This window comes from Rhizophagus irregularis, chromosome 2 (genome assembly GCF_026210795.1).
Source record: "Rhizophagus irregularis chromosome 2, complete sequence".
NCBI classification, from domain to species: domain Eukaryota; kingdom Fungi; phylum Glomeromycota; class Glomeromycetes; order Glomerales; family Glomeraceae; genus Rhizophagus; species Rhizophagus irregularis.
The window spans coordinates 3,884,779-3,900,757 of record NC_089430.1 but is presented as its reverse complement, the minus strand read 5'-3'; the positions used below and the strand labels follow the sequence as shown (position 1 = coordinate 3,900,757).

At 28.0% G+C, this 15,979-nt stretch overlaps 1 protein-coding gene across 1 annotated transcript; it reads left to right on the top strand.

Moving 5' to 3' along the window:
* Positions 1-9,564: 9,564 nt before the first annotated feature.
* On the top strand, positions 9,565-10,262 carry OCT59_012215 (uncharacterized protein; the record flags this gene model as incomplete). The annotated part of the gene is made up of 2 exons (XM_066134317.1): positions 9,565-9,586; positions 9,802-10,262. 2 exons carry the CDS (start codon positions 9,565-9,567, stop codon positions 10,260-10,262), a joined length of 483 nt encoding a protein of 160 aa, XP_065989593.1.
* Positions 10,263-15,979: the final 5,717 nt, after the last annotated feature.

The following is a 15,979-nucleotide window of genomic DNA, read 5'->3' as shown; positions in this document are numbered from 1 at the left end:
TATAATCATTCCATTTGTCCCTGTCCCTTATAGGAAATCCGGAAAAGAAAAAAAGGTGGGTTTTTTTTTAATTGTTTTTAATTTTCTTTTTTACCTAAAAGTGGAATTATAACAATTTAACTCCACGTTTTGATAAAAGATTTACAAAAAAGTTTCGTTAAAAATATTTTATTGTTATTATTATTTGAGATTAGTTATTTATTAATATCATTCACTTGAATGGTTCGTGTATGGGCATATTTTAATTATTTTTATTTAATTTATATTTATATTTATATATATAATATATATATATATACATATACATATATATGTATATATAATTTATAATTATTTTTTTTCCTCAATACAATAATGAAAACTTTTATGCACAACGAAACTTTAAAAAATAAATTGGCTGAATCAAACTTTAAATTATCACCTCACTTGTTCATTGTCATTAACCCAAAAAATTATTTTATATTAATGTCATTGTGAAATTATATTGTTTCAACAAAAAAAAAATTTTTTTTTTTTTTGTTGTTTGCGGGTATTTTTTATTTGAAAGAAAAAAAAAAAATTTTTTTTTTTCAATAAAAGGTGCCCAAATACTAAATTAGATATTATAATAATATGTATAAAGCAACAGTGCATAAATCACGCAAATAGCACATTCCCTAAACAATTCATTTGGAAAGAATCGCTGCGGCCAATAACAACCAATGATGAATTATGTATTCAATAGATCACCGAGCATATTAATTGCATAAATTTACCTAATTCTTTGTCAATCTACACTTTTTATATAAAATGCAATTCATTTAGAACAAAGAAAAATTTTTTTTTTTTTTTTTAAAAAAAAACAAAGTTATCTTTCCGACCCATTCCGGAATTATAAGTCTTTTTTTTTTTTTTTTGTCATTATTTACCTCGGACCTCGTTTTTTTTTTTTATTTATTGAAGCCGGAACTTTCGGATCTTTACTTTTTTTGAAAAGTGTAAAAAAATTATATTAGGCAATTTAATACAATGCATCTTTTATTCATCCAAATAAATCCATTTACAGTAAGTAAATAAAAATTATGTACATATATTGTATCATCTGTTTTATATATATATATATATTGTGTGTTGTGTTGTTGTGTATATAATATATATATATATATATATTTTTAATATATATATTTTTTTTTTATATTATTATTTATTTTTATTTTTTATTTTGCAGGAAAAAAAAATTTTGTCAATTGATGTAATTACTAAATATATAAATAATTGTTTGAACCACCGTGACAAAAAAGAAGAAAAAGAAAAAGAGTGGAACAAAAAAAAAAGTGATACCAATCGAAAATTTTTTACTTGGTGATAAACATGCAAAGCATATGGGCTCGAAAAAAAAACATGACTAGTATAAATCTAGTTTAAATAAAAGCTCTCAAGTTAAAAAAACTCTCCGGCCAAAAAAGCCCAAAATATTATTTTAAGGCGTGGGATACTTCCGATCGTTCTCCAATAAAATTTCATTATTATATTATGATTCATTTTTTTACTCTCGTGGTAGTAGTTGATAGCATAGAAGGTCAAAGGGCGGGAAATTAACCAAATAACGTAATTATTATGTTTCTCCGACATACAGTGTTGCATAAATTTCACAGTTTGTTAATTGATATACACTAAGATTTTACAATTTAGGATTTAATTTGCCGCCTCTTTTCGTTTTTAGTCGTTAAATTTCTCTCATACTGTTGTGACAGATCAAATCAGACTTAATATCAAAATTTGTTGATTATTAACTAATAAAAATAATGAAATAAATAAAAAATTTAAAAAATTTATAAATATATTATGTGTATATATATATATATTTTATATACATACATACATACATATATATATATATTATATATATATATATATATGAATAGAATATTACGTTTGAAAAGAAAGGGAAAAAAAAAACTAAAACTGTCATACGTGAAAAAAAAAAATTTAACAAGCAAAAAAAAACAATTCAAATGGCTAAATAAATAAAATAAATAAATAAAAAAAAAAGGATAAGCCTTACACATACAAAGTTATAAACTAAAACGGTCTTTATAAAAATTTTTTGATTTATTTATTGTGCCAATCTGTAGCTTGTCGCTCAGAGTACAGTATATCTCCGGTCCCTATTCCCTAACTGACTGACAATTCCAAAATTATCGTAAAAAAAAAAAAAAAAGGTCACCGATTTGTTGTACGAGGACCAAAATAAAACTCCTCCAAAACAGACTAACGTGCCAAAAATACACGCACACACACTTTTCTCTTCATAACGGTTTTTTTTCGCGCACGCAACGAATAGTACCTAAAAACTTTATGATAAATGGGGAGCTTCATGTTCTAAAAAAAATATAAAAAAGCGTCCAGTTTTTTATGCCTTGTCTTTATTTCACTTTCATTTTGCAACAGCTTTGTATTTGCTGCGCTGCATAAACTAAAGAATAACTGTGGGTGGTCTGTGTGTTTCGCTTTGAACACCACCTCTGTTAACCTGTCGATAAGAAAAAATCTACAAAAATTTAAGAAAGATATTATCAGTTGAAACGATTTTAACGTAGAAACACACAACTACACACGAACGTTTATAAATTTTTAAAAAACACTGAAACGTTTTAATAAAACCACACACACTTTTTAAACTTTTTTTTCACACACACCTCTTTAAAAAATTTTCTCCTTTATCAACCTTATAAAAAGTTATTTTATATTTAAAAACTCTGTCTCATTCTTTATTAACCTTTTAAAATTTTATTGATCAATTTATTAAATAGTTACTTTATTATTATTATTATTATTATTATTTCTTGACTTTCAAAGAAAAGAAAGAAATCTTATTTTCTTTTTCTTTTTTTTTTCTTTTTTTTGGCGAGACAAGAAATTTACGATTTTGATTTAACGAACTTAAAAGTTATATCATAAGGTTAACTTGTCATGACAACAACGGCCGAACGTATTCGAAACCCTTTGAATAATCATCATATGATGCCTTCACAATCAAACGATATGCTCAGTTACGAAGTTTATAATAATGATAATTCGCACGTTACGTGTTCTGAAGGAGAACCGTTATTTCAAGAAGAGACTGGAAAGTATGATCTAGATACCGTATCCGTTTTTGTCGCAAAATTATATCAGTAAGTTATTATATATGAATATATATATATATATATATTTTTTATAATTATTTTATTTATTATATTCATACTTATTTAGAAAATCATAAAATCATTGTGACTAAAAGTGTTGTATATTTGATTTTGTAAATTTTTAAAAACTTACTTTAATTATTGATCTTTAAAAATTAGACTTCTCGATTGTGATGATTATAAAGAATATCTTACGTGGAACGAAACAGGAGACGTGTTTGTAATTTGTAATATGGACGAATTCGCTCAAAACGTTTTACCGAAATATTTTAAACATTGTAAATTCACTTCATTCGTCCGACAGCTTAATGTAATTATATATATATTATTATTTTTTTTTTTAATAATATATTATTGTACTATTAAATTTTTATTTATTTACACATGATAATTAATTATTATTCTTTTTTTTTTTTTTTCTTTCTTTTTTTTTAGATTTATGGATTTTATCGAGTTTCGGATGCTCGAAAATCAAAACACGTACGTAGTAAGCACGCTTGCGTATTTTCCCATTCTCAATTCAGACGTGGCCGACAAGATCTATTACCAAATATTCGTCGTAAAGTATCAAAGACAGTAAGACGAAAGCCAAGAAACACAGATTCTTCATTATCACAAAGTCATGTTGGTGATGGACCTTCATCTTCGCAGTCCATTTATGGTTCTAGTTCATTAATTAAAACCGGAAATATAAACAAAGATTTAAATCGACCGAGCAATTCGCTAAATGTCTATCAAGATTCAAAGGACTTTTTACTTACTTCTGATAGATCTGATAATGATGCTATTATGCGTGAAAGAATTGCTGATTTAACGGCAACGACAGAGAATTTACGAAAGGATTTAAAACAAATTAGTAGCATTGTAAATGACAATTTACTTCCGGAAGTTAGAAGCTTAGCTGAAGGCTTGCACAAGCATCAAGAACATTTATTAGCTTTAACACAATTAGTTACATGTGCTTTTCCGGATGGTAAAAATTAATATTTTTATATATATATATGTATATATTTATTTTTTTTTTTGTAATATTTTTTTTTAATTTTTGTTCTCTCTCCTTCTCCCTCTCTCTCTTTTATTTCTCTCTCTTTTTAGGTGTACAATTGCTACAAGATGTGACAAGAGGGTATACAAGACATATGCCATATGAAATACCAAAACGTATTCGTTTAGATGATAAACCTACCGTTAAAACAGAACAAACATCTTTATCATCATCAGTTCCAACAGTTCCCTCTTCAAGAGTTCCAACATCTTATTTATTCACGTCTAATTCATCTAATCATAATCCTAATAATAATAATAATTTAATGAACGGAAATAATCCTTCACCAACAGAATCGTCTCTTCAAACATCATCGGTTACTCCATCAGCTCTTACAATACCGTCTGATTCGCAATCCACGTATAGTAATATTACAGGATCATCGATAATGGGAGAATTTCAACAAAGTCCTCATAATACACAATCGAATATCACAGGGTTTAATGAATCATGGAATAATACTACATCCGTAATGATTTCGGATCCCGTCAGTACAGTTTCAAGTACAAATATGTCATATAATATATTCCCAACAACGACCACCACGCATTCACCAATATTATACTCACCTTCCCCGAATCAACAGCATTCTCCACCGTTATCACATAATTCACAAGTACCTTCTCGATCTTCTTCAATAGCTTTGAGTCCTGCACATTCGAATTCTAATGACATACTTAATAATGCACCTACTGTAACAAGTCCAACTCAAATTAATACAAGTGGTGCGAATAGTCCAGTTCATCAAGGAGAAGTTGTAGTTGCTTCTTCACCAACTTCAAATACATCCTCTCCAATATCGACCGTTCCAACTAGTTTGTCAACATTTTATCATCCAAATTCCATCATGCCAATGGATATGTATAGTCATCCATCTTTTAGTAATTATTAATTTAATCGGTTGAATTTGACAAGGTGATCTGTATATAATGTTGGATACGTTTATGTGGTGTCAAATTTAGGGTCGTTCCGACAAAAAGTGTAATAATAATTGGACATAGGCTATAAGAAAGCGAGGGCCTTTATCCCTCTGAAAGTATTGACGGGTCATATCGATCACATCGATCACATCGGTCACATCAGTCACTTCCCATTCTCTTCTAATTTCTAATCGTAATGTATTTTTTTTTTTAAAGAGGAAATTTTTTTTTAATTCATTTTATTTACCCCATTTATCATATATATATATATTTTTAGCGTGTGTGAACTAATTTTTTATGATAATGACTTGCAGAAGTTATGTTTTTCTGCGATTATGTTTTATTTTTCTTTCGAAAGAAGGCCATGACAAAAAAATTACCACATGTGTGTGTGTGCGCGGTTTTTTTTGTTATGAACTTTCTTTTTTTTTCTTGTACATACTGTACACTGTAAAAATTTCAATTTTTTTTATGGTGATTATTTACATCATCATAATTAATTCTTGTATTTTTTTTTTTTAAAAAAAATTTATCACCTTTATTATTATATCTCATAACGATTATATAAATATATATTACTATCTTTCATTTACTTATTCTATAGTATCATTTTACTTTACTCAATTATTTTATTTGTTTTCTCCTATATTTTTTTTTTATATACTTATACATCATATATTAGGCTTTTTTATTATAAATCATTATATATTATCATACAAATAAATATTGGGTATTTTCTTTCCTTTTTTTCACGAATTCTTTTTTTATACATATTTTTATTTTACCTTTTATATATATAACTTATCCCTTATTATATATAGTATATATATTATTCATTTATATACGCGAGAATATATATAGTCACATCTAGTATGTAGTATATGCATATTATACGGAGGAGAAATGAGTAATGTAAATTGATATTCTATGAAAATGAAAAAAAAAAAAAAATTAATTAAATATATTCTATCTGTTAAATAATATTAAAAATTGTAATTCAAATTGAGTGATTGAAAAAGTGAAAAATGTTTGTATATACATACATACATAAAATACATACATTACATACACACATACAGTACATACATAAAGTATTATGCGGATATAAGATAATAAACCTTAGGATAATTAAATGCAAAGAGACATATTTCCGCATTTCTCGCATTCCATTCCTCGCATACTTTTTTTTTTTTTGATTTTTACTTTTTATAGAAGTTTAATGTCAAATGAGGTAAAAAATAATATCGAATTTTGATTTGGTGACACAAAAAAGATCATCAAGAATTTATATATTGCATTTTTTTTGGCGCAAAAAAAAAAAAAAAAAATTTTTTTTTTCGAAAATTTCGATACGATGAGCGGGTTTTTCCCCTGTGCACCTAAAAAGTAAACTTTTTCATCGGATAAAAAAAAAATTTTTTTATAACTTACATAACTTTACATAATTAAAATTAAAAATTCGTTTTTTTTTTTTTTAGAGTTGTGTAATTTTCTTGATTAATCAAAAATGAGTAAAAAATAAAATAAAATAAAAAAATTAAAATAAATTAAAACAAAATAAATAAACATTTAAACATGAACATGCAAAACACAACACAACACGAATCAAAAAAATAAACGAAAGAAAAAAAAGAAAAAAAAGAAAAAAAAATGAATAATTAAGATTGGTTTATTCAAATACAGATTTTTAATAGGTTTAAAAAAAAAAAAATTTATATATATATACGTTGTGTGTGTATAATATATATATGTATATATGTATATATGTACGTATATACACGCAATATATATATATATATATATATATCATATTATATTTTGTGTAAAATTAAAATTAACTTGCATGTATGAAAAAAAAAATTTCGTATGAAAAAAAATATTAAAATTATCGAATTAAATTTCATTTTCATTATTATTTCATTTTAATAGGTTTTTTAATTTAAAAATTTTTTTTTTTTTTACGTAATCTAAAATAAATAAAAGTAAAAAATTATAAACCGGTAAAATTTAAAACGGTACTTTTGTGTCTTAAATTTTTTTTTTTATAAAAAATCCGATTATCATGTGATTTCACAAGTTTTTTTTTTCACTCGTATACTAATATTACTAATGGAAAATTTTAAAACTTCCAATCATAAACTTTTTATATATATAAAAATTTCCTTTTTTTTCCTTTTTCTTCTTTTCGATTCAAATGTGAAATCGTGTAATTAAGGTAAAGATCATGTAAACCTATCATAAAGTATTATAAAAAAAAAATATTATTATAAAGATTCTTTGTGTGCAAAATTCTTTAGATAGAATTCTTTGTGCAAAATTTCTTGTAGATAAAAAATTCTTTGGGAAAATTCTATAGATAAAAAATTCTTTGTGCAAAATTCTTTGGAACAAAAAAAGAAGGTTGAATACCAATATCAAAAAACAATAAAATAACTGTTTTGTGTAAAATTTTTATATTAAATTTTATATTAATTATTATTTTTAAAGTATTAAGAAATTATTGATAAATTAATTAAATTAATTATAATTTCCTGCATATTTTTTTTTTAATATATTGAAATATTGAAATTTTTAAATGAAAATAATTTAATAAAGATGATTAATATTAAAAAAAATTAATGATTTTTAAAATAAAGATAAAATTTATTAAATTCATTTTTTAAGAAATTTGAATTTAAAAGTTTAATAAAATAAAAGAAATAAAAGTAATTATTTAATATCATTAACGTTATGCAATGTAAAAAAGTTCATGTGATGTAAGTAATGTAGATTTTATTTTTCACTTTGTACAAAAGCTAACTGGCATTATCGATATAAATGAACTCAAACATGCTCAAGAAAATGCGGAAGCCCGACGTAGTGCTTCGATCCAGATGAAAACTTTGAATATTTTCATGTGACGATTATGGCTGAGAAAGATTATGAATTTCAGATTTAAACAGACTATAATTTAAATCAACATTAAAGTATTATTATCCCAAAAATTTATACTAATTCTGGCCAAACTTATAGTGTCAGCGAAATTTAATGAAATTCAATCCGGATGAAAATCCGCTACGGATCGAAGTACTAGCCCGACGAGGCATTCGGTTCCGAGTATGAATATGTCTGTGGTAGGTGAGAAATTAACTCTAGTGAATCGCTATTGCGTCACTAACTAGTTTCACAATTTCTTAGCCACATAGTACTGAAGGCATCTACTGTACAAGTAAGACCCAACCGAATTACGCAAGAATGTGAAGAGGATTTTGGAAGTTTGAGTTTGTTAAATTAGCTAGTAGAGATCCTGCAAATAAGAAACGCCATGTAGAAGAGTAATCAAGAAAAAATAGGCGGTATAAGTCTGCAGACACTAGTATAGAAAAATCGTCATGTATCACGGGCATAGTTCCGATCTTTGTATTTATTTTTTGCGTGTATTAATAAAAAATTTTTCTTGGCAAAATATCCATGAATAAAATTCACAGAAATCACGTGAATTTTCCATACACTATAACCAAAATTTCTTCGCGCCTGAAAATGTCATTGGACTTTAAAGTCAATTTCAAATTTTCTCCTATTGTTTTTGTCATTTGCTTCCTGGTTAATATATATTTCTTTGTGAAAGCTTAGCCACCATTAAACTGATCATTTATAATAAATCACATTATTCATATTATTTGCGAAACAAATAGTACAATTAGTCAATACAACAGCCTTTATCAGTTGTTCCCTGTGAATTTTTACATAGCTACATCACAGAAATAGTAGATCTGATTTAAAAAGGAAAGGTATCTATATAGCTACGTTGTAATATGGATGATGTTACTGCGTGGTGGGGTGAAGAAGAGTCATCAGACACTTGAAAAGCGTTGTGCACATTACACAGACATCACTTTCTACTGACTGAAATCACTGAATTTTTCCACAGTCACGTGATGGGACGCGTCCAAATATAAATATCTCTTCTTTTCTTATCAACTTTTCTTATTTCCAGTCGTGTCTTTTCTCATCAGTTTCTTACATTTAAAAAGCGAATTGATTTTATCGTGTATTAAGTTCTCAAAGCGATTTAATATGTGTAAGTATAAAACGATTGAGGAAGTGTAGGTGATGAAGGTCTACGGATTCTGGAAGAAGAATCTGTTATGTACCTTTCCTTCGTCATATAAAGAAAGCAATAACGTTTTTCTACGCTACATTTCATTACGCTACATTACATTAACGCTACATTACATTACTACGCTACATTACATTACTACGCTACATTACATTACTTCGCTATATTACATTACACTACATTACATTACGTTACATTACATTACGCTACATTTATATATTTTTTAACGTTACGCCTCTACACTTTCACAATCTATTTTATTTCTTACTAAGCGTTTGTATTTTTTACACATGTTTACACTTACATTTGCTTTTCAGCTCAGAAACGAAGGTTATGTTGTCCTCCAGAACACTCGGTATTTATCAGGGGAACCTGTATAGAATCAATAAAAAACAATTGACCGAATGTATCTGGGAGAAAACAAATTGTACCGTTGGGAAGTTTCATATTTTAAAATCGGAAGACAATGAGTAAGCATTTTTTTCATTGGTTGGAGTTCCTTAATAGACCATTTTTGGTCATAATAATTCTGTAGCCTAATATCACACTAATGATCAATTTTTTTTTTAGCTTCGGATATCCATCTCGAAAATGAGAATGATGCAGGAACTTTCTTTAGCAAAGTTCGAGATGGAGAATTTTGTGTCGAAGGTCGACCGATTAACTTTCTGGCATCGAGACAAGCAGGTTCTAAAGACCCAATTTTATATAAAATTGATGAAACTATTACTTCAACAATTGAACCTCCCACCATTCTGAATGAACCTACTACTTCAAAACCTTCTATTTCAATTGAAAATTTTAAGGAGTTTGGAACGGGAAGACTTGTAGAGTTTCTGAGAAATGATAAGAATTTAAGTGAACTGAAGCTTGACGATAACTTTTTTATGAAAATTATGGAGGAAAATATCCCCAGACGCACTTTTTTGAAGTTAACCAAGAGTGATCTTAGGGAATGTGGGGTAAGATTAGATCCTTCGTTGGAACTTGAGGAATATATACAGGAATTAGGTGTCAAGAAGTATATATAAACCTTTCTAAAAAGAAGCGACGAAATTATCAAGAAAATATTTTATCAGGAATTAATATCTCTTAAGTGCTATTACCTTTGTACCAAATTAATGTAGTTATTAATTAATGACGTATTGATACCACGATTATTTAAAATGAGAAAAAAACAATGTAATATACTATGTAACAAGACAACAAAACAATAATGCGATGTATCATGTAACATAATTCTAATGTAATACAAATAACATGTTTAACAGTTACGATATTGTAAATTGAGACGCTTATACAAAATTCAGAAAGACTTTAGTGAGGTGTTGTGCAAAGATGGGATCGATAATAATGACATATAAAAGATTCCATTGTTCAGGTAAGTCAAAAATAGGTTATACTTTTATCTTGCTAGCTAGGGAGAGATACAACTTCTGAATTTAGAGACTGAAAAAATTGGCGACGATGACAAAGACTTCCAATACTGTATGGCGGAGATTAAACGTAAATGGAAATCATAGGTCCAGCGAAATCAAGTAATGAGGTCTTGTGTTATTCTAATATCGAGGCAGTGTTACTTTCTGTCATATTTATTGTCATATTTATTGTCAAGAAAATTGTTAGAAAAAGAATCTCGTTGGTGATGAAGCAACAGGCGAATTGATTAGGCGATCAAAAAGATAATAGATTCATTAAACGAAGAACTTATTTGCAACACCGAAGAAAAGCAGAATCAAGAAGTCTTGGGTATTAGCTTTCGAGGATGATTTCGACTACCTCTATGGGATCGTTACAACAGGTGAGATTTTTTGCACGAGCTAAATACTAGGAAAAATTACTAACTCTTATCTATTCTAGCCACGGACTGGTACTAATTTATTGCACGAAAGCCGGACTATCACATCGCTCTTACTGAGGATATTGGGGTAATCGTAGGTTTTTTAAAGGATAGGGTAGAAGTTGATGACTCACCAGTTAGTAAGAGAATCAGGACGAAAAAATATATTAACGAATAGGTTTCGCTCGCCTTGTACGTTAGATAGACATATGTATTACGGGCTACGTCTCGAACTTTTGTATTTATTTTTTCGCGTATTAATAAAAATTTTTCTTAGGAACTTTGTTTGACCAAAATCACGTGTTTATTTATTTGAATGCTTATAATAGTGTATGAAAAGTGTTTTCGAAGATGGAATTCGAGATTGACTTACTTAAATAAGAGAATGCCAAAAGATTTTAAAGCAAGTTGCAGAAGAGAGAACCAATCATGAAGCTGAGAATGCAGAGCGTGAAGTAGAATCCAAGGAGTTAGAGAATGGTAGGACTGGATACGGTTGCTGAGTGTGAAGGCGGATATGAGCGGGGAGAAGTCATTGGAGGATAAGAAGACTGATGCTTTCTTGGATGAGGCACATAATAAATGGGTTGGTGATGAGATTAGGCAGAGGAATAGGGATTAGGGAGAAAAAGCTTTTACGTGAAACAGCTTCCGAGGTATCTTCAGTTTCCCAGAATTGCCCATTAGTTCTCATGAGCGAAAAAACGAACAGGGTTTGATTCAGGAAATAATCTAATCCAAGGAAGAGGAAGAAAAACATGCGATTGAAATTTCTCCGAACAATGATTGCCCAAATCGGGATATTATTAGTCTTTATAAAGATACACGTGAAGCTAAAGTAGATGTAATCAAATCCAATGAGAATTCAAAAGTTACGTATAAAGATTTTATGGCCAACAATAATGCTAAGAAAAAGCAAAAGGGACAAGTATACGATCTTCCCAACGCCTGCGTAAAATTTTAGTGTTAAGCATTACGTAAAGCTTTAAGGCGATTGGTAATTTATTTGATGATGTATGACAAGATTCATTATATCAAAACATATAGTGCGATACTATTTCAAATTTACTAATTCTCATATTTAAACGATTATAGATCACTTCACCGAAAATTCCAATATGGAATTCCCGATGTTACCCCTAGTCACGTGTAGAGTTACAACTTACTGCGCCAGAAGATCATGTGGAAAATTAGGATCTACTGTGCCCAACTGTGCCAAGCCGACCTAGCCGCAGCCTACTTAGCCTATTATTTCTATTATATTTATTATATTAATTATATTTAATATAATCGATATAATTATTTTATTTATTATATTTAATTTATTAGTTATATTTATTATATTAGTTATATTTCTTATATTTATTATATCTATTATATTTATTATATCTTTATATGTAGTAACTTTTATATAAATAACGTTGGTATTTTCCTTCGTTATAAGTTAAGTTCCTTCAGTTCGAATTAGTTTATCTTTAGTTCCTTAATTCTCATACTTGTAATTATAAAGTTCTATAATAAAGTATAACCTTTTACACTATAAACGAACTCCCTATTTAAGCGTGTCTTGTTTGATTGGATTTCAGTCATAGTTAAACGTACTTAATCTCCCTGACTGCAAATCATAGTTAATCTATTCAACGTACCGAATCGGTTAACACCGAAGATGCAAAACAAGATGATGATGATCAGACTGCTGTATCAGAGGCACAAACGAATCCTTTGGTTTCAGCTGAAGTGCTTCAACAGCACCTATTCCTTTAACCCATGTCTCTAATTTTTCAAATGATTCCTCCAGAAATAGTTAAGAATTCGCCTGCATCATCTCGTCGACCGATTCCCCAAATAAGATTAATATTGACGCCGTGATCACGATCGATCCGAGAAATTTTTGATAATTACTGAGGCTGAGAAAAAAAGATGGCCGGTGAATGCTTCCGCAGTGACTTGGAGAGTGATACGCGATTTTACCGTGGTGCAATGGAGAAAGGAAGATCCTAGAAAATATTATACTTCATTTCTAACTCACGATATGTTAATCGGTGAAGAGCTATTGCGTCGAATGCGTCGTGATATTCTAGAGAGCCGTTAAAGTACTGCATAGCTCGAAGATCTTATGAAAGAATGGGAAAAAAACTATACCCAGTTTATACAAATCTTTGCTCAAGTCTAAAATGCGCAGAAGACATCAGCTCCTCATCAGGAAAAAATTTTTTTCTCGCTCCAGAACGTGACACGTTTTTTTTTATCTGAGTCTAATATCAATATAAAAGCACTATGTCTGAAACTAGTACTCCCGCCTCTACCTCCACTTCTGCTACTACACCTGGAAATGAGACACTCACCTGGCGGACGAAGTTAAAAAATATAATACGGCTCAAGACTACCAAACCCATGAAATTCAAGACATCAACAAGCATTTTAAGCATTGCGTGGAGAATATTTTAAGAATTATGGATCTTTGGTTGTATATAAATTGGAATCTATACATAATAAATACGTTTCAACTATACTCCATACATCCCTATGATACCTGAATACGAAATAATTGGTGATGAGAGTATACTAACAACATATATCCTCAAGACTTATTTGCATCACAAAAGACAAGGTCCGGCGTAGTATCCTCAAAGATTTTGTCCAAAATATCAAGCAACTCAAAAGTTCGTATGAAACGATCAAGAGAAAACGAAAAACTGGACGATGATGACTTCCACTATCCCTATGAATCATTACGAAATCCCCCACACCATCGAATTTAACAAGAAGGCCTTGGATAAAGGCTCCAAAGAATATCAAACGTTACGTAATAGTGTGAAATAAGGTTTGGGCGTGATCATTGGGTTAATAAAGGATAGGGCATGTTCAGACGAAGAACCCGATAGGAAGAGGTCTAAGATAGAGGGTATCGTTCGAAAAAATAGAGATATTGGACTCGTGTATATTAGTATTGAAAATTCGTTATATATCACGGATAAAGCCCCGCACTTGTATTTGTTTTTTACATCTGTATTAATAAAGCGGAAGCGTAGTTTCGTTTCTCTGCAACAGTCTTTACATTTACGATGCAACATAACATTGAATAATTCCCATTTTATTATTATCGGTCAGTAAATATGTCCCAGCAATTGCTTTAAAAAATTCAAATTGATGTATCTCAGCCAATATTGCTTCAATTTTTATAAAATAATAATCATTAGATTCGTCTCATTGAGAGGAATTTAATGAACTGTAAATTTTTAATTTTTAACCATTATATTATGGAATAATTTAAATGCTATTTTAATTATTATAACTTAGTAAGTATTACTTCTATTAGTACAAATAATTAATATTTAATTTTACTTGATAAGATGAGTTTAATAAACAAAAAATTATCAAAATCCAATCATTAGATGTTAAAATAATGTATTTTAAAGTTATATTAAATGCTTATATATATATAAGAATAATTGTTATTCTTATTTATATATTAAATGTTACAACTTAATAAATATTAAACCCTATTATTTTAGTATGTATTAACTAAATATTCTATTTTTTAAATGTTAAATTTGATAATAATGTATCAGCAACAGTTTTAAAGTATCTTTGATTAAAAGAATTAAAATTAAATTTTATTACAATAAAGTATTTTTGCAGTTTCTCTATATAGAATTCAAAATTGGCATTTTTAGCCTACTTTTGTTAATTAATGAAAGTTGTAGAACGATATGGTATACATATAATTATAAAATATGGGATTTATAGGATAAAAGTGTCATATATGCGCATAATTTTTAGGTTCAATTTTAGCAATTTTGACAGTTTCACAATATACAACTCAAAATTAGCATTTTTAATCTGCATTTTATAATTAGTAAAATTCATAGAGCTGATAAAATTGCATATAATAATAAAATATGGGATTTGTAGGATAAATGTGCCATATACACGCCTAATTTTTAGATTCAATTTAAGCAATTTTGATAGTTTTACTATATACAACTCAAAATCAGCATTTTTAACCTGCTTTTTTTGCTTAGTGAAATCTGTAAAGCAGAAAAAAATACATATAAGAATTCAATATAAAAATTTTTATTTTTATATTTTACTTAATTTCTCATCAAGTATTAATCCTAGAAATGCAATTTTACTACAATTAGATTTGTCTTATTGAAACAATTTCAATGAGCTATATTCTAGGGGTGTGGCCGTGTGGGAGGTCTAACTGGTTGGTTACACAATATAATTTTATATTACCAAACTGTTCCACTACCATCACCCCTGAATTTTATTATTTTAATATATCCAAGACAACATTCCAAGCCTAAAATTTTTGACACATAACATTTCTAAAAGCCGATGTTCAAGAGTAGATTAGTGTTGGTAAGAGTCATATATTGGCAAATTTTCATGGCTATTAGAGCGTTATTGGGTTTTTCAGGTCAAAGTTTTAATATAGTTTATTAGAAAAACTATTATTTCGAAATATGTATTAAAAAAATTTTTTTAAAAATATTTTTTTAACAATAAATATCACTTTTATATTAAAATTTTATTAAATACATTCTCTTTTATTAGTGAAAATTGCATACAACTATTTATTGTAAACATTTACTATAGACAATATTTTTTTCAGTTTTTTTTTTAAAAAAAAAAGGTTTAAAAGTTATTCTAAATTAAAAGTTTATATAAATAATGTTTTCTTGTAAAAAATAAACTTAGTTTACTTGTTTTAGACTTCTAAATATTGATTTATTCATTATAAATACTAAAATAAAACTACCAATGTTGTTTTTTTCTTTTCAGAGAAGGTCTAAACATTATTTAAAGTACTTGAACGCGACAAAACAGATGTAAAGATGATCATATTTCAAGGATAACATAATTGGGTGGCTGGTTTTTTAATTGCAGGGGTATTTTGTT